The sequence below is a fragment of the Balearica regulorum genome, chromosome 2, assembly GCF_011004875.1.
Source record: "Balearica regulorum gibbericeps isolate bBalReg1 chromosome 2, bBalReg1.pri, whole genome shotgun sequence".
Classification (NCBI taxonomy): Eukaryota; Metazoa; Chordata; class Aves; order Gruiformes; family Gruidae; genus Balearica; species Balearica regulorum.
In genome coordinates, this window is record NC_046185.1 from 25,149,720 (window position 1) to 25,168,654 (window position 18,935).

At 39.5% G+C, this 18,935-nt stretch overlaps 1 protein-coding gene across 1 annotated transcript in view; it reads right to left on the reverse strand.

Annotated features, from left to right (window-relative positions):
• Window positions 1–18,935, reverse strand: part of CPQ (carboxypeptidase Q) — a 158,597-nt gene that overhangs the window by 33,715 nt on the left and 105,947 nt on the right. The window contains exon 6 of the mRNA XM_075743663.1: window positions 7,346–7,437. Within this exon, the coding sequence (XP_075599778.1) occupies window positions 7,346–7,437 (92 nt within the window). The remainder of the gene's footprint in view (window positions 1–7,345; window positions 7,438–18,935) is intronic.

Sequence of the window (18,935 nt, forward strand, 5' to 3'; positions counted from 1 at the left end):
CACTGAGAAAAATCACCACTTTACAGGGAAAATACTGAAGTCTGTAATGGCAAAGCACCGTCCTTGACTAATGGTTAATTTGTTCCAGTAATAAGGGACATCAGTTAATCTGACAGTGCATTTTCAGCTTTCTGTTATTGATTTACACTTAACTTTAGGAAATATCAACACTTGTCTTTATGTATTCCAGTATTTGACTCAGAGCAGTTGGGATCCAAGTATAGCATGGCAGCAACTATGTGGCAGAACTTACAGTGAAATGATGGTCATGGCACCTGCAGTACTAAACGTGTGTTTAAACCAACACCCAGCTTTGTTAGGCTGGCAACTAAGTCAGTCTTTGGCTGACTACAGGAAAGACAAGAGAAAACACCAGAAACACTTAAACGCATGTAACAGCTAGACAAGAAAAAAATAAAATAAATAATATCTCCTAAGTATTTAATAATATATAAGTGTAGTGTAATTTTGAGTTGCTGTTTAGGATCAAAATTATTTAATGATGCAAAACAGCATAAATGGAAACTAGAGAAAAAAACACTAGGACAGCTGTTAGGAAGCAGAAATGCGCCAGTATCAAGGCACAGTAACCACCAGCCACAAGCATGATCATCCCGCTCACACTCTTTTTGAATGAAGACAGGGAAAATCAGGAATACTGTGAGTTATAAATTTTTGTAAATTACCCCATCATTATATGGGAGAAAGCTGCTGTAAAGCTGAAGATTAGCACAATTTTCGATAGATTACAAGATATGAATAAGGCTCATACTTTTGTTAAAAGATGAAATATTTTTCTGCCACATTTTCTGGAAAAGCAATCTGTAAAAAAGCCCACGGATTTTATGGCTTGTTCTCTATCAATCAGAGTTACGGAGTTCTGACCTCCAAGAAGCCAATGACAAAAGTCTCAGTAACTTCAACAGCCCCAGAGCAGGATTTGGTCATGTACTTATTAGCATTTCACTCAGTAAAAACATACTACTAGCATGTCTTGCCTTGTACAATACCACTACTGTTTCCTCTGCAACCACTTGCCAGCACTCACAGAGATGACCATTCAGTATTGTAAGTTCTCTGGGATGACAGACAAGAAAAAGCAGACAGCTCTGAAGACAGCAGAAGGCTAAGGAAGGTATGCATCAGATTACCTGAAGCCTTGTCTTGGGAGGTTTTTACTTTGACAAAGAGGTGTACAAAGACAAGCGCTCTTCCTTACGGAAAACGTTCCATAACTTTTACTGCTCAAACACAAGGGTATCAAAACACCCTCTATGACTCTGAATGACTGTCCCACCACTGTCCTTTTTTTTGAAAGGTTTTAGGTTTTCATTCGAAAATAGGCAACACTGCCAAAATTTAAAAATGTGGTTTACATCTTTCAACCAAAGATGATTTTTACTCTTTCAGTAAGTGAATGAGTACTTCTGTAACTTTCAGTAAAAGATAGATGAAAATAAATTGGCAGCACCTTAGAAATTATCACAACACACACATTGTTAATGTTTCCTGGTTTTACACAGAAGACTTTTAGGTTCTCATCTGGGTAAGAGACAAAACGTTAAAATGAAAAGAAGTCAATGAGGAGAAAGTTGACCATGGTGAGTCAACAAGAGGCGACAATTTTCTGTGTCTTGCAGAGCTGCGGGGAGTTTGCATGGAAGGAGCCCAGCTTTCTCACAGCAGAACATCCCAAAGCACCAAGGACCTGTGGTCGGGTGCATCTGCCTGGAGTATGAAAGCAGAGCAGCTATCCTCAGAAGGTGTCTCCACCAATTCACGTGTTTCAGAATGCACTCTGCTACTCGCATGAGGGAAAGGGAGGAAAGGCACAAAGACAAAAGTTCTCTTAACACTAGCCGTGTATGAAATTTGCCTGCATGGAATGATGACTAAGCGGTCAGGAAACACGCTGTCATGACTGACTCTGCATTTTCGCTGCTTCAGGCAGAGTAAGGAATTAACCTGCTTTTGTGTTTTAGCAAAATCTGGCTTTCTCTGCAACTTTTACTAGGAATGTGACACTTCAATATTAGCAGTTATGAATTCCTACTGACCAAGAACCAGTGTAAAATACAACTGTATAATTGTGCTAGCTTTACTGTGCTTAATACAATCAAGGGTGCTACTGGTTGTTAACTGTGATTCTGGAGAATACAGTGCAATTATTTTCTTTTTGTAGTTTTGTAACTGAACATTTCTCTCTCTATGTGTTTCTTCCACTTCTTAATGAAAGGGATCAACAGGACAGCAATGGTCAAAACCACCAGCAGTAATTTTACGGACTTTTTGATTACAGAGAATATCCTGAGAACACTCAACAGGCAAATGGTCAACATATTTCGCTGGGATAAAAGCACCCACATTAAAGTCCTTGATGTGTTTGGTTCAAATCACACACAAATCCGTGTCTCACATTTCACCAGAGTACTTGGTACCTTGGGGAATAAACAGGATGTTCAAATACATGAGTTTTCTGAAAAGTCTGGTTTTGAGGAGCCAGTATTTGCAGGGGAAGAATCATTTCACCTGAAAGTGACAAGAACTTTTTTTTATATTTGCTTCTTCGAGAAAGTAACTCATTAGCAAATCACAACAGAAACCTCATGTGAGCATCAACAAAGAGTACTTAAATTAGCAACAAAATACTTCAGAAAGTCCTGTTTTCATGCAGACCCGGTTTGGGCAAAATATCAAATATTCTTGGTAATAATCACAAAAAGGAAACCATAGTAAACACTGGTGATCAGTATTTTTCAAAAAGTTAAACCTTTCCTAAGAAGTTAAAACAGCGTATGGCATTTGCACCAGAAATTTAAGTAAGCACTGTAAACATCATAAAGATAGGAATAAAAGCATACAGAAATATTTAAAGAATGCTTTCTCTAATGCGGTTTGAATTAAATTCATAACACATTAATGGTTCCAATGATCACAACAGAGTTACTAAAGTAAATTTGAACGTGGCCTAGGATCATTTAGTCTTCTTATTGCAAAATCTATTTGCTTTCCCAGGCGATTGTATGCAATACTTGTATTCCAAAATAAATATTATCAGCCATTCGTAGTCCCTTAATTCAGCTGGGTAAATAACTGTAACCTTGTCTTCATGGTACACAGATCTTTCACAGAAACTAGTCCGAAGCAATGAAAGGGAGGACAGACACATCATTACATGTACTTCTTTCTCCTCTCATGGAGACAGCATAAGAGCAAACACAGAAAAAACTTAAAAACCCTACTGGAAGGCACTCAAGTACCACTGTTAAAGGTTGTAGGAGAATCAGTAATGAATATCTGCAACATGAGGTCCTCCAGGATTACTAAACTATGTTCCTCCTGCTTCTTCCATTCAACTTGGAAAGGAAAGCAGCAGTTGCAATGTGTCGTGGTTTAACCTGGCCAGCAGCTAAACCAACTACACAGCCATTCCCTCGCTTCCTCCCAGCCCAGCGGGATGGGGAAGAGAATCAGGGGGAAAAAAAAAAAAAAAAAGCTAAAACTTGTGGGTTGAGACAAAGGCAGTTTAATAGGACAAAAAAGGAATATTAATTAATAATAATAATAATAAAAAATATACCAAACAAGTGATGTACAGCACAATTGCTCACCACCTGAAACCAATGCTCAGCTAGTTCTTGAGCCACCCCGCCACCCAGCCCACTCCGCAGTTATATGCTGAGCATGATGTCATACGGCCACTTGGAGTCAGCTGTCCCGGCTGTGTCCCCTCCCAACTCCCTGTGCACCCCCAGCCCACTTGCTGGTGAGGAGCAGAAAAGGCCTTGGCTCTGTACAAGCACTGCTCAGCAATAACAAAAACATCCCTGTGTTATCAGCACAAATCCAAAACACAGCCCCACACTAGCTACTGTGAAGAAAATTAACTCTATCCCAGCCAAAACCAGCACAGAAGGAACCCTGAAGATCATCTAGTTCCAACCCCCCTGCAATGAGCAGGGACAACTTCCACTAGACCAGGTTGCCCAAAGCTCCATCCAACCTGGCCTTGAACACTTCCAGGGAGGGGCATCTACAGCTTCCCTGGGCAACCTGTGCCAGTGCCTCACCACCCTCACAGTAAAGAATTTTTTCCTTATATCTAATCTAAACACCTGTCTTGACCTACTGGTCATGCTTCTTTTGATACAGCCCAGGACACAGTTGGCTTTCTGGGCTGCGAGTGCACACTGCTGGCTCATGTTGAGCTTCTCATCTACCAACACCCCCAAGTCCTTCTCCTCAGGGCTGCTCTCAATCCATTCTCTGCCCAGCCTGTAGTTGTGCTTGGGATCTGATTAAATCTGATTTACACTGAGATGCTTTCATGTCATTACCCTTCATCAAGATAAGGAGTCTTTACTTAAAGGAAAATCAGCCCTTTTCCAGTCTGGGATTAAATCTAATTATTGGCTAACAGCTAAAAGCAGTGAGCACTTCGGCAAGTATCTCCTTTGGGAGCAAAGATGATGGTGATTCCCCTGGGAGCCTTCTACCCCATGGTGAAAACTGGGCAGGTGCTCTGTGATGTACTGGTGGGTGGCAGGTATCCCTGCACTAATGGAGGCACTGAAACTGCTGGGCGATACTTGGTTTTCAACTCTTGGAAATGTCTTAGAAAAATCATACAAAGTAAACTACGGATGATGACCATGAGATGCTCTCCAGAAAAGTATTTGATAAAGCAAAAGCACAGTTGCATGAGTAATCTATGTGTCTGAGCTTATTCTGACTGCACTTGGGCAAATATGCTTTTCCTACGCATCTGTTTCCTGGATGCTATCAGAAACAGGAGACGGCACTAGACTGAGCTTTTGGTCAACCCAATATGGCAGATCTTACATTCTCATAAAGTTCTGAACCCTATCACTAGTTTTAATAATCAGAAACTATAATACTAGGCTGTACAGAAATACCCGAGTGATATAAATAATGCTATTATGCAGGGATATGAGTTAATTATTGGCACCATAGTAAAACCACTACACTGCTGCTGTCTCAGTTATTTCTGCAGTAACTTATCCACTTTCTAGCAGTGGCAACCTACAGTGACAGATGAGGAAGAAAGACCTGAAATTAAATTGAAAGGAAAAATAAATAAGCTAGAAAAGTAAGAGTATTTGTACTTGTCCAGTATTATATTGTCTTCATTTCTTTTCCCTTGCCACATTTCCACTGACATGAGGAGGTAATTTACAATGTCAAGGAAATCCATGTCTGTCTGTGCTGAATTACTGCATTCATATTTCTACTTGTTTGTAGCGAACTAAAGTCATAATAAGCCTAGCAATGTAGATGAGTCATACAGGCCATCTTTCATTTAACAAGGCATCTTTAAATACCACTCTTAGTTAACTTGTACTCATTACCATCAGCAAGCAGTGTTTGTGCCATACTATCCTAATTGCCAGAAATCTGAATGAGTAAATCATTAAAAGGTTAAGTTATTTTTCATGCTAAATAAATGTACAGTATTAATCTGCTTTATTTTGTTATTATGAGTAATGGGATATACTATAGTCATATCAATTTATAATTATGCCAGATCACATGGCAGGGGGGAAACAAGAACAACAAACAACAGACGGATGCCATTTCTGCTTAAATTCTCCATGTAAATTACAAATTCTTAAGTTAGACTGGGCTTTCTTTGCAGAGCACAACATCCAGATGGAATCGCATCAGTAGAGCAAAAATTGAGACACATCTTCGTCTCAATTTTTTTAAAAGCAAAGTAACCAAATATCTTTCAAACAACACCCAGCCTGCTTTCTATTTCCCTATTTGATCCTTAAGCCTGCTTTTTTATATTACTTCTGAATACAAATCCGAGAGACAACAGTGAAATGCAGACATTTTGGCAAAAGATGAGACGTGCATGAGACCATTTCACATGTTGCCAACAACACCACCATAGGATGGAGCTTATTTTCGCACATGGAAATCTACCGAAGTGATGATGCATTTCTCATGAGCGGTGTGCGCTAGGCACACAGCGTCCCTCCAGCCCCTCCAAAATGCCCTTCTGTATATGTGAAGCACCTCTGTCCTGCGCTAGGTATTCCAGAACATTTCATTCTAATTTTATCCTGCTGAAGACCAGAGTACCAGCGGTAAATCCAGAGTTCTTGATAGATGCTAAACTGCGACCTGTCACCTCCCTGAAGCTAAGAAAGCAAGCTCTAATGTACCTCTGCCAAATGAGAGCCAAGCTATCCCTGTAAGTTGGATATATACGGAGGAACTACGTTATATATGGGTAACTAAATACACTTCTTGGTAATGTTAAACAAGTTAGTGGGAAATAATTGATTGTTCATCAGTTAGCCAGAAAACCATAACCACCGTAATGCTATCTCTGATAACTCTATTGCAGATGCAAATTGATTTAGTTTTGCTCATCACAATGAATTTAATTCAAAGTGAAGTTCCATTTATTTGTTCTTATAGGTTGCTTACCATTAAAAACATACATAGGAATTGCTTGTAAGTCTGCTTTCATACTATTGAACGTTTGCATTCATCTTGTCTCTGCCTTGGATATGTTAACTATTGCTGAGAGAAATACTGCTAAATCAGGGAAAAGAATAAAAGACAACTACTTTAGCATAATTATACAGGTAAAGCATAATTTTTCTCGCAAAAAAACCACACACATATTCCAAAGTCTTATCTCCAAAATAGTTTTATGCAACTGTCCTTTATGTCATGATGTCCTTTGAAAAGGCAGTTGTTGGCAGGGGAGACAGATGTGACAATATACAGTATTTTTATCCTGATAACCAGTCACAGAGTTTGTGTGTTCCTTGCATCATCAGAAATCAACCATTTAAAATGTTCCAGATCCCATAAAACTAATAATTGGCAGAGAGTATTTTAGATTACATGCTATTAAGATAAGATAGTAAAGATTTTTCTTTGTATTATTTCATGTTTTACATTGTAAAATACTATGGGAAAATGCAATGAAGCAGAAATATATAAGGCAAACAAAATTTATTTATATTGCCAACATATGGGGACCATTTGTCATTTGTTCTCAGAAAGTCAGCTATGTTTGAAATCTATGGCAGATATCATCATGAAATATCTGTTTCAGAACAGTTTTGTGACAGAATATCTTAGGTCAAGTGGAACATGTATATGTGTGCTCACATTACTTTCTGTTAAATGTAAAACGAAGTTTACATTTATGATTAAAACCAGAAAATATACTTTCAGGCAGAACTGGAATAACTTTTTTTCAGTTAGATATTAAGCTGAATCTTTTGTCAAATCTTATATGCAAGTCAGAAGACTAGGGAGAAAAGTGCTGTCACTCAAATCATCTGAAGACATCGTTTACCTTGTGCAACTGATAGTATTGCTCGGCACCTATTCCTCCTTGTTCTTCTGCCGTCCATAGCACCAAGCGCAGAGTCCTTTTTGGGCGAAGTCCTAAAACATAATTTTAAATGTGGTTTTTAGGGCTAAATATCCATATATTTGAACATTTTTTGCATTGGTCTCCACCCTCGAGTGGATGAAAAGCCTGGGTTTCCATTCAGTCATCTCTACGTTCACCAAACACAACTGATTTCAAGCACGGGTTTTGTTGTTGAGCATACTTTTTGTTTGTTTGGGGGGAAGGAGTGGGGTGCAGAGAGAGAGCCCACGTGAGGAAGTAGTGGGCTGCTGTGGTGCTGATACCAGTTGCTTTTGCTGCATTAGCACAAGAGAAGCAAATTTCAGGGACATAATTTATGTGTCTGAAAACCGTAACATAAAATAACTACCTTGATAGATTTGTGAGACATATGCTGCTGTCATTGTGGTGGTCTGCAGTAAGTAACGCACGTCTGCTTTCAGCAGATCCAAAACAAATTTTCATGAGAATTACCATTGCTTTGTCATGGTTAATTTACATTTACATTAATTTACAATTAATTCAAAATTTGCTGCTGGATTTTTATGAGAAATGTTTACCTATTTCAAGAACTGAGGGGCTCTGCAATATTATTTTGCTTTTTATCAGAGAAGTAAAAAGCAACAATCTGTACTTTGGAATCTGAAATGCAATCGGCTGCTCGATGTATGCACGGCTTTTTAAAACAAGGCAAACACAAGACCATTTTCTATTTTGCTATTGTAGCTCAGTAAGAAAGATAGGTTCCCTGATAAATTTTGAAACCGTCTCTGCCACGGCAGACCTGAACAGATAGAAGTTGTTGCCCTTTATTTATTTGATTGATTCTATTCATAAACGAATACATTCGAGACATCAAACCTGAAAGCATGAAAGAGCAAACAGACCAAGAATAAATAGTGTTCTCTGTACAGTGCAATGCTAATTATGTTTGAGCAAAAATAAAGCCCCCAAAACTATTACAAAAAAACAAAAAAAAAAGAAAACCCAGTGAGGAGACTATCACAAGTGATAAAGCATAAATTACACACACACTTCTGTGCTGAGGAGAAATAATATCAGTATCACTGTCAAAACTTATTTCCTAGCTGAAATGGATGAAGTTTACAAATAGACTTGACCTTCATTATTTTTTTTCTCAACACAATGAAAACCAACCGAAGACTTCTTTCTTGAAACTACATGCTAGCAATCCTCATAACTGCAGGCAGAGCATGTAAGGAATACTCAAAATCTGAAGAAAACACCTTGGATTTCCCAGTATTTCATAATGAAGGAAATGCAAACAAGTCGTTTAAAGGTGTATTTTCTAAATGTTGATCCGCTGATTGAAAACAGAAAGGTCGTAAAAACCTCATTATTTCAAAGACCACACACACATCCCAGTAGATTCCCTGCTCTTCTCCTCAGTCATGACAGTACAGGATTATCCTCCTTCGTTTTTCAAATCAGCCAGCTGGCCAGTGAGGTAAAATTAAGATAATAAAACAGTGACTGGGTTGAAGTTAGAAAGATTTTAGACCTAAAATAACCACAAAGGTACCAGTGGCTTGGTTAGAAGAGGTGGCTGTAAAGAAGAAAAGGTGCTGGCGATAAAGCACAGAGCGGCCGGTCCTGCAGCACGGTCCCAATGGCACTGCAGTTTAAGTGGCGAATAGAGGTCTGTGTGTCCTATCACAAAATACAAAGCACTGCAGCCCAGTCTCCAGCCCACCACACCAAGGCTGTGAAAGTAACTGTGGTAGGAGATGCTTGAGACAGGGGAGCAGCATCTCCTGCCTCCTCCCAGGCAAAAACCAAGACGCTTTGGTCTGCCACTGTTGCGTTAGTGATCAGGGACATCACATTCGGCTCCGATGGGCTGTAACCCTGGCTGATCTCTCCTACTCTGTAGGAGCTTGAGAAGGTCTCAGCTCACTTGTGGGGAAGAAGTCTGAGATTCTTATGGCCGCCTCCTAGCACATTGCATGTGTCCATTAAAGCTGGGGAAAGAAAAAAGTCCTGCTGAGCTTCGGTCTTTCTAGTCACAGAGGTGGTGTATCGGCTCTTCAAATCTCACTGATTTCCTTCAGCAGATTCACTTGTGTGTTCTACTGAAATTAAATGGGCAAGTTAAAAAAAAAAAAAAAAAGCTATGGAGGCAGTTACTTTAAATACAAAACAAAGTCTACAGAGGAAAATTTAATTTCCTCATTATCTTCATCTGAAAGCGATAAGTATTTATCTACCTATTATTAAAACCACAGCTGTTCTGACCAAAGAACATCAAACAAATCCAATATTCACAAGTAAAATTCCTGAGAATATTCTCAATGCATGTTTTTATTAAAAAATATGAAGTACTGTACTTAAGTTTTTGTTGGGGGGTTTTTTAATGAAGTTTAATTATTTTGGCTTGCTGCTTAAAAACAACTGGTTCCTAAGCAAGGTATCATCTCCACAAAATCAGAAGTCTTGCAGATCAGAGCCCAAATATGTACTGAAAAGGCACGATAGAATAGCACTTGGACTAGAAAACTATGTTCAGTGATGGGTGTACCATGTAGAGGGGTAGGTAGCAAATTTTAAAATGAAGAAAAACTGCTTCACAAATAAAATAGTACCTCTTTCCTTTTAATCTATATTAATTACATATTACATAGACTAAAAAAGGAAAAAAAAAGGATATCAGAAGAAAAAAAACATTGTAAAGTTACCCAGAACATTTAAATAGACCATTCTGGCAAAGTACAGCAGATTATACCTGCATTCACTGATGCACTGGTGCAGGGATCCTACCGTGTCCTGCCTGGGTCACTTGGATCTGACACTGACTCAAATGAAAGTTGCAGAGCTCAGCACCTGCTCAAAACCACTGCAATCCCAGTTCCCATCCTACTGCTGCATCCCAATAAAGAGAATGGCCGGGGTTTACAGGAGGATAACATTGAAAAGGTGATAGCTGGTACTCAAATAAATTGTTCTTTCTAAGCTCAGATAACTAAACCCAAACCAAAACCAACCATTGATCCTCCTCCAGCTATAGATTAATTTGCAAATCTCCAATGTTTTAGAAAAATGAAGTAGCTTTTTTTCCTTTCTACCTTACCCTTAACTGGGAAACATAGTCATAGTTTACCACAAAGGCGCATTTTACCAGTCAACATCTGTATTCTTATGGTTTATTCCACGCATAAAAAATACTGTAGGGCACCAGGGCTCCTAAGTTAAAGGATGAAATAAAAACATCAATATGGTCAACCTATGACTAAGGAAACGTATGTAGTAAGTACACCAGCACACTTGCTGCATTATAGTCACTCTGCGCTGGAGTGGCTGGTAGCCCTTTCGTTGTCCTTGGGTACTGCAAACACTTCAGTCATACTAAGACGCAGCTCTTATTGGCTCTATTTTGTTTCTTTTAAACCACCATAGAGTGCTCACACTTGCAGATGTCAACAACAAGCCTAGATTAGCCAAAATACCAAATGCTTGAGAAAAAAAGATTTGTAACTAAGCTTTAACTAATCAGTTTGACTCCAACCTCAACTACAATGATGTATTTTGCTCTTCTTTCAAAACTTATGTAAAAGATAATTGTCAACAAGTAACGTGGAGGTATTACACACACACACACACATATGTATGTATATATATGCATATTGCATTCATTTTAAATCTAAAATGGATATTTCTAGATGTGACAGTGTTTATTAAATCCACACATATTCTTAGACATGGATGATCTCCCTGTGATAAGATTCTTACCAGGATGCTATACAAGACCTGACTTGTATGTCCTACCTATCTTGCTCATGCTTGATAGAATTGAGACGTTCCCACATAGTGAGACTGAAATGTATGGTTTGGTACAAGCACAGACAACTTATGCTCATCTTATTTCACCCTCAAGATACTGCGTAAGCCAGGAGGGAGAAATGGAATTGTGTCTTTTTTTTTTAATCAAAATAGGGATCAGTAGTGTTAATACTAAATTTCCTTCAGTAAATATTTTCCCACTTTATAAACATAAATCCTTACTGATGGAGAGGATTAAGTACAAAGATACAGAATTTTCTAAGCAGACAGTATATAACGGCTAATTAGACTTCTTCACGAGAAGTCATCATGTTGTTATGAGACTGATCAACTCTTGAAAATATAAAAAGCATTCCACCTTTGTGAAAAAGGATTTTTTTTCCCCTGCAAGCCAAGGCACTGGGATCACCTACAAGCAAATCAAATAGCTGCTCAGCTTACATGAGGCATATAAGCAAACTGCAAATGGATGTGAATAGATTAACAAGTAAAGTATTTTTACTTGCATTTATAGTGGTAAAATACTATCTTCTTGAGTTTAATTTCGAAAGTCTTTCTATTTCTTCAGTCTGAAAGCTGCATTTATTTCCCACCCCTCCTGATTTTGAAGAACATTTGTAAGAAGTTGCATTGGCTGAAGAGAGAAGCTCCTTAGCAGTACAAAGATGGGGCTGAAGCTCATCTGTATCCAATAAAAAGGAAAATTACTGCAGCCCCCCACCATATGCTCTGAAACTGTAAAGACTATGAGGTTTCTTAGAGCTTTGCCAGCTTCACCCTCCCATGACCCTGCATAAATGGCCCAGCAAAGCCTTGAACTGAGCATCAAAGTAGAAGAAATTGCACGACCGGATCCCTTACTTTAATACTGCCTAAGCGACCGATGTATTTGCTTCAGGAGTTGCTAGGGAGAGGTACATAAGAGGTATATCATCCTCAAGGCTTGTCCACTGCTGTGTTTAACATCATGAGCTACACATTTTTCTGCATTATTACCCTGTGGCCTGAAATTTCTTTACAAGCATATTTATACAAGAGTATTAAGACACATGATGACGCTGCTGACAATCATCAAATTCCTAATGGACTCCCTACCTTTTTCAGGTCTGCAGTTGATTAGACATAGGGGATTTACTGTGTGACATTAGTTAGGATATTTCTATCATAAAAGCACTTCTCATAAAATGCCTGCAATTCTAAAACCTCTGCCACAACATAAAATAAAAATAACACCAGTACTCCACATTTTGCTAAAGACGACAAGAAGTCTTTTCAAGTATCAGTCCATTTCAAGTATCAGCATAGGAGGGAGCATAGTTTTCTGTAAACAAGAATGAAACAGTATAGTTAATAACATCTCTGTTAAGCCCCTGATGGAATATCAATAACGTGGAACACTTCCCTTCCTTCAGCTACATTACAATAGGGAAATTCCACTTGTGTAATGTGCTTCGTACCAGCTGAAATTACTCAAGCAAGACAATGACCTTACCAAGCTCAAACTCTGTGCTTTTAACAGCAGCAGATTATTGTCCATATCCCACCCACTGCTTTTTGGAGCTGAACGTTTTAGCTGGATGCTATTTATTTTCTCCCAAGTATACTACAAAACATTGACGGTCTCACTTAACACTCTGTGCCACAAATTTATATTAGAAATTATCCCATGAACAATTTGAAGCGGGCCCTGATACCACCTAGTACACCAGTCACCCATGGCCTGTTCACATGATGGCATTCTGGTTTTACAGGATTCCTTCGATGACAAACTGCAGGTTTAGAGTTTGAAGTTGGAACACACGCAGCATCAACAAACTTAAACACGCGACTACTATCCTTTTTAATGAGGCACTTTTACACTTTTCTTTATTACTAGCTTGTCCTCATCCTTTTCATTTATTGCAGTATCAACTGGGTATGTCTGAAGACAGTGTCTTAGGAAACTGTGTCTCAGTCTTTGAGTTTCCTCCATCCTATGCCTCCTGCTCTCCCCATCCTCTCTCCTGCCGTGTCTTCTTTGTTGCACAGTTTTCATGGAAATTTCCCAGGTCTCTTGTGACTCTACTAGCAGCCTTCTGCAACACCCCCCCAATTTCTGGTGCATATTTTAGGGTCAAATTAGCTGTATCAATAGTCATTCTTAATTGCTCTGTTTTGCATACAACACCCTAACAGTCCCTTTATGCATCATTAAAACCCTCTCCAAACTAGCAAGGCTCTGTTTTGTTGGGGTTTTTTTAACTGGCCAAATATTCAGAGGGGTTTTTTTCATTTTCTTTTAGATTCAATCTGCTAAAGTGGAAACAGTTTCATTCCTGAACAGACTGGGAAACAGGATATTTTCTGAAATTTCCAGAATTTCAGCAAATGCATTATTTGCTGGTTTAATTAAACTGTTGGGCTTCACGACAAGTTACATATTTTAGGTCTCATTGCATTCTCATTACACTGCCTATTTTTTACATCTGATATTTTTAGTTATAATATTCTCTATTCTGGTCTAGACCTCAAGTGAACTATCAAATAAGTTCACAATAACTTTTTAAGCCATTTTTCTTTTTGTCTAATAGACTGGACAGACTTTTGGTGTTGCAATCTTTTTTTCCATAGTATTTCCACATACTTACTCTGCAGTTTAGGCCTCTGCTAGAGGTCCCAATAAGCTAAGGTCTCAATAAAGTGAGGATGCATAAATTCCAAACATTTTCTACACAATTATATTGTTTTTCTGACCAGGTTTTGATAGCTTTTGAAATAGAAGACAGGAAGATTTCAATATTCCCAAGTATTTTAGACATTATTACCTAATTTACGTATTCTGTGGCATCAGCAAGCACTGTTTTAGAGAAAAAGCTCTTACCCCTAGCATCCAGTTTCTCTGGCTAATTTTAAAGATTACACATATAGCAATAAACTGGAATTTATAGGATGACAGCAATAATACAATTAATCGAGGATGTCCAGACTTTTTCTTCTGCAGACGAAGCCTCCATTCTAAACCAGCAGGATTTTGGCTTTCATGTTATTATTAGAAATACAACCCTCTATGATTCAGACAACTAATCTCACTATTTGTACAGAAAAGTGTCTGTCTAGTTAGACATTTATTTAAGAAGAAATGTTTTATATTTGAGTGAAAAATAATGACTTAATAGAGAAAATCTAAGGCTATTAAAGTTATAAGCTTCAAAAGTAAGGCAAAGCACAACTCAAAAAAACCTTTTAGTATTACTTAAACCCTGACTATGATATATATTTCTAATTCTCTAGTGAGGCTCAAATTAGACATGGGAAAGAGCTTTTTGCTTGGGAAACTGCCTTTGCCTTCTTCTTAAAATAGTCTAATGCCATGCAATCTGCTTGATTTTTCTCTGTTGACAGGGGTTCTGTCTGCAGCACTGAGGATGAAGTGCTTGCACAGGATAGCACTGGGAAGCGATAAACCTCTGAGTCTTGAAGGTCTGGAGTAAAGAGAAATGAGGTCTCCAGAAGAAGCAATTTTTTTTTCCTGTTTTTAGGGAGGCCGATGAGTTTATGACAGAATGGTAAGGGAAGATTTACAGAAGAGTGGAGGTGGGAAACGTAAGAGGTTTTAGGCAGATTTATTTTAAGAAAGGTAGATTTATTTTAAGAAAGTGATGGAATATCCGAGAGGAAATGTCAAGGAAGGAGCTGGGTACACAAGACTGGAGGGGAAAGCTGTGAATGATTTGCAAGTCTAGTAACTAAAAATAACAGGGATTAAGCCTTTTGACTGGGGAGATGGGGGAGAGGAGGGAAACCAAGCCCAGAGCCCAGCGTGATGGGCTGCAGTCAAGCCAGGCAGGAACGCTGCCGGAGCGAAGGTTTCTCTGGGGGCCACCTCCTTGCCACCCAGAAGCACAGCTCAGGGACAGCTCAGACGAGAAGTGCTGACAAACGTGCTCTTCTGCGCGTGGGGTTTTAAACAAAGAACTGGCTTGTGTAGGGTCGTGAAGTCAATACAATACATCTACAAAAAAGAGAAAAGGAAACCTGCTGCTTGCCTGTGTAAAACAGCAAAGGCCCCAGTCAGCAGAGCGCTCCTCTACCCCCTGCCCCACTCTGATCATGTTGCCATGTTCTCCAAGTCCCGCAAAAGGAAGAGGACACTGCCCACCTTCAAAATGCACTGTATTCCTCTCTAGGAAAACCTCCCTCCCTAAAAGTATTTGGAGATCTCATCAAATTGTGGAGCAGAAGAGGCAATACAGGGTCCTGCACTCTGCTATCATCAGCATCAACCATGATTTGACCTTCCTGAGTGGTGGCTCTGCCTTCTGCCTCTGCTGCCCTGCTCTTTGGATCGTAAAAACCCCAAATTTCTTAGGCTGTCCTCAGAGTTGATGAGTCAGAAAATGCACCAGCCACACTTGTCTCCTCATATTGAAAAGATATACCTTTAAAAAACCTGACAGTAAGGACTAAATGTCCCTGATTTCATCTGCAAAGAATTTCAGCATTTCACCATGTCAGCTGCGTAACAGATTTAAAAAAAAAAAACAAAACACAATAGCCTCTGTCACCAGGTTCTTAAGATTGTTATAGATAAACAAAGCACACTTTTTATCTTGAATTTCCTGGGTAAATTAAGGCTTGCAGAGAAGCTGCAGTCCACAGGACAAAAGGCAACATGGGTATGAATGCCTAAATTTACTGCCAGATTAACAACTTTGTATGTCTGCTATGCCAAACCAGTACGGAAGTTGAAGATTTAAGTATTTGACAAACATGCATTCAACCAACTGTTGAAATGAAGGAATAAACGCAGTTGTAGCGTAATAGCATACACAGATATTTCATACCAAGTAGATTTAATAGATCCTTGTAAAAGGTGAAGGTCAGAATAAAATATGCAACTGTGGAGAAGTGGAAAGAATGTAAGAACAAGGAGTTAATATCAGGCAATACTTAATTTTAAAAAAACCCCAAACCTACAGTAAAAGAAGCCATTTAATCATGTTTCACAACATACCTCCTCAGCGAACAACTACGCCACCACAGCTATAGGAAATTCAGAAAACATTTAACAAAATTTTTGGCAAGTAGGTTAAAATTGCAGTTATATGACTTCAATTAAACTAGTAGAAAAGGAATGACTCCAGTGATCACTTTTTTAATAAAACATATCTTTAGTCCTCATATATTAGCCAGTGAATTTGGACTCCAGAAATTTAACTTCATACGAAGACTACAGTGAACTGCATAAAAATCTGTTCTACGATATTCCAGTCACATTAGTCACGGGTATAATTCAGATGAGAATTACAGTTTCAATTTTAAATAAGTTTTAAGGGGAAAAGAACTGTCTATTACATAAAATGTAATTCAGGTAGTACCTTAAAATTCTTATGTGCATTGTTTTAAAAACATTTCTGTAGTTTTGTGTGCCTTCATCCTACGAAACAGATTTGGTTGTACCAGATCCATGTCTACTTCTATAGGAAAGTTGACTCATGAAATTCCATTTCCCCATAATGCTGTCAAAGAGGAAGAAGTACGCATAGCACCTATCACCATACATTTCTCCCCTTCTCATGCACATGTAGATCATTGTCTAGGAATGTAGGAAAGCCGTGTAAAAGGTGTGATGGTTGGGATTAGACTTTGTCAACAATCATCACCCTTCCTTCATCAGGCTGCTCTAGCAGCAACGACATCAGGCATCCTGCCCTGGGTGCAGAAGAGGAAAATGTGCCCTGTTCATCTACTTGACTCCTGGTATTCGCTGGCTCTGGCAGCTCCCCATAGCAAATATTTTTTTACATGGAAGAACCAGGATTCCCAGAAGCACTTGGAGGCACAGTCCGAGCAGGAGACTTCCTGATCTGGCGTGGCACGCAGACATGACTGAACATGAACTCAGTGCATGAGACAACAGCAAAAGCAGGAAAACATTTACTCTGTACCACAATCCATCGCCACAGTAGTCTTTGGAGCGCAGCCCTTCCTGAAGTCTATACCAGCTACTTCAACGCAAGGAGTTCAGATAAGAGTAACTGGTAACACCTTACACTGCTGCAGTTCAAGCAATTGAAGGGAAAGAGGGTACATTTGTGATTTGGCAAATTCACAGCACAACCATTGGGCTTCTTACGAAGATGTACCCCATAAACACACAGACTGGGCAGTACCTGGTGGACATGTGTGCACTTCTGAGCTTGGCAGGGCACCAAGAGTTGACTAGTGATGGAGCAAGCGAGACCCAAACACAGCCAGAGAAAGGCATTTCTGAACAAGCAGAGAGAGCTTGTGGGTAAATGTTGCTGAAAGAAACCTGGGAAGTGAACAAAGGACCTGTTGACTATTTGATTCCTCCTGTGCTAGCAGAGATGAGACTCTGAAAATAAACTAGACTGTCGTGTCAAATAATAGCAGACCCTGTCAGCTTCTCTTCTCAACAGCAAAAAAAAATTGGCCCCAGCTGTTTTAATTAAAAAGAGACACAACAGTTATCATGTCTGAAGTTTTTCAGAAGAAAGCAGTGAAATTCATCCATCAATATCGACTGCATCTCTAACTCCAGTGGGCTCTCTACTGCAGTTAGGAGGCATAAAATACTATGCTTGGAAAGCTGATGCTGCCATACTGTCACCTTCTAAAGACCTTTCTCTGTCATTGTTGTTATTCAGTTCCTTCAAGCTCCCTTTAAGGATAAAAGTCCCGCATTTCTAGCTCTGGAGCACGAGGTGGCTGTGGCAGGGTGCTCCCCGGTGCCAGAGCAGGGCAGAGTGCCTCTGGCCTTGGCTGGGAAATGCCCCTTGGACAAGCAATGCAGGAACACAGCTGGATTAGGAGCAAAGAGGCAGCACTGGCTAAAGCTAAAAATCATTGGATACGTACTACCTGCTTCTTGCTCAAATACATCGTACACAAGTATTAGTCCTGAGCAAGACCGGCACTGTGACAGCAGGTGGCTTGAAGTGGTGGGAGAGGAACACAAATACCTACTTCACAGAAACTGGCAACCAACATCCAGAGCAGGATTGAGTCCTGCAGGCTGTTTGTCCAACCTGTATAGCCAACAAAATATGGCAAAACATGGCATCAAAATAAATTTAGGGTAAATTTATGGTGATGTTTTATGAGTAGCTGCTTAACTAGTCTTTTATCTCACCTGGAAAGGCAGCTTCTTTTGTGGCGGCCTCATGTGGCATGGGGACAAGAGAAACCGTATTTCAAATGACACCAAAGCATTAACCAGACTAACACGAAAATGCTGAGGCAAATGGCATTAGCCATCTCCAGAGACATCTATTTTGCACACAAACCAACAAACATAAAATCGGAGAATTATAAATGCAACCTGAAAACAAGTTGGGTTTGAGGTTTCTAGACTGTAATTAGCAACACAGCTGTTCTTCCGCAAAACTAGAAAACCCCAATTTGCTGTTTCTCCTATAGCTTCCAAATGCCCCCACACCGCATCACAGCTCATCGAACTCCCCTTGGATTCCCTTGGCTTAAAGATGGGAACTCCTCAGCCCTTCCTCCCTAAAACACCCCCAGTGCCTTCCCATCATCTCTAAATCACCCCAAACAACACCTTCACTACTACTGTAACAATATTTGCTGCTTACTGCACAGAGTTTGCAGGTAGAGGCTCTGGTGCTTACTCCAAAGCTGTACAGTGCTGGTTAACCAGGTCTTCATCATCCCAGGGAAAGGATAAAAGCAGAGTTTCTTCCTGTCTCTCCCTCAGCTGGGACATAAA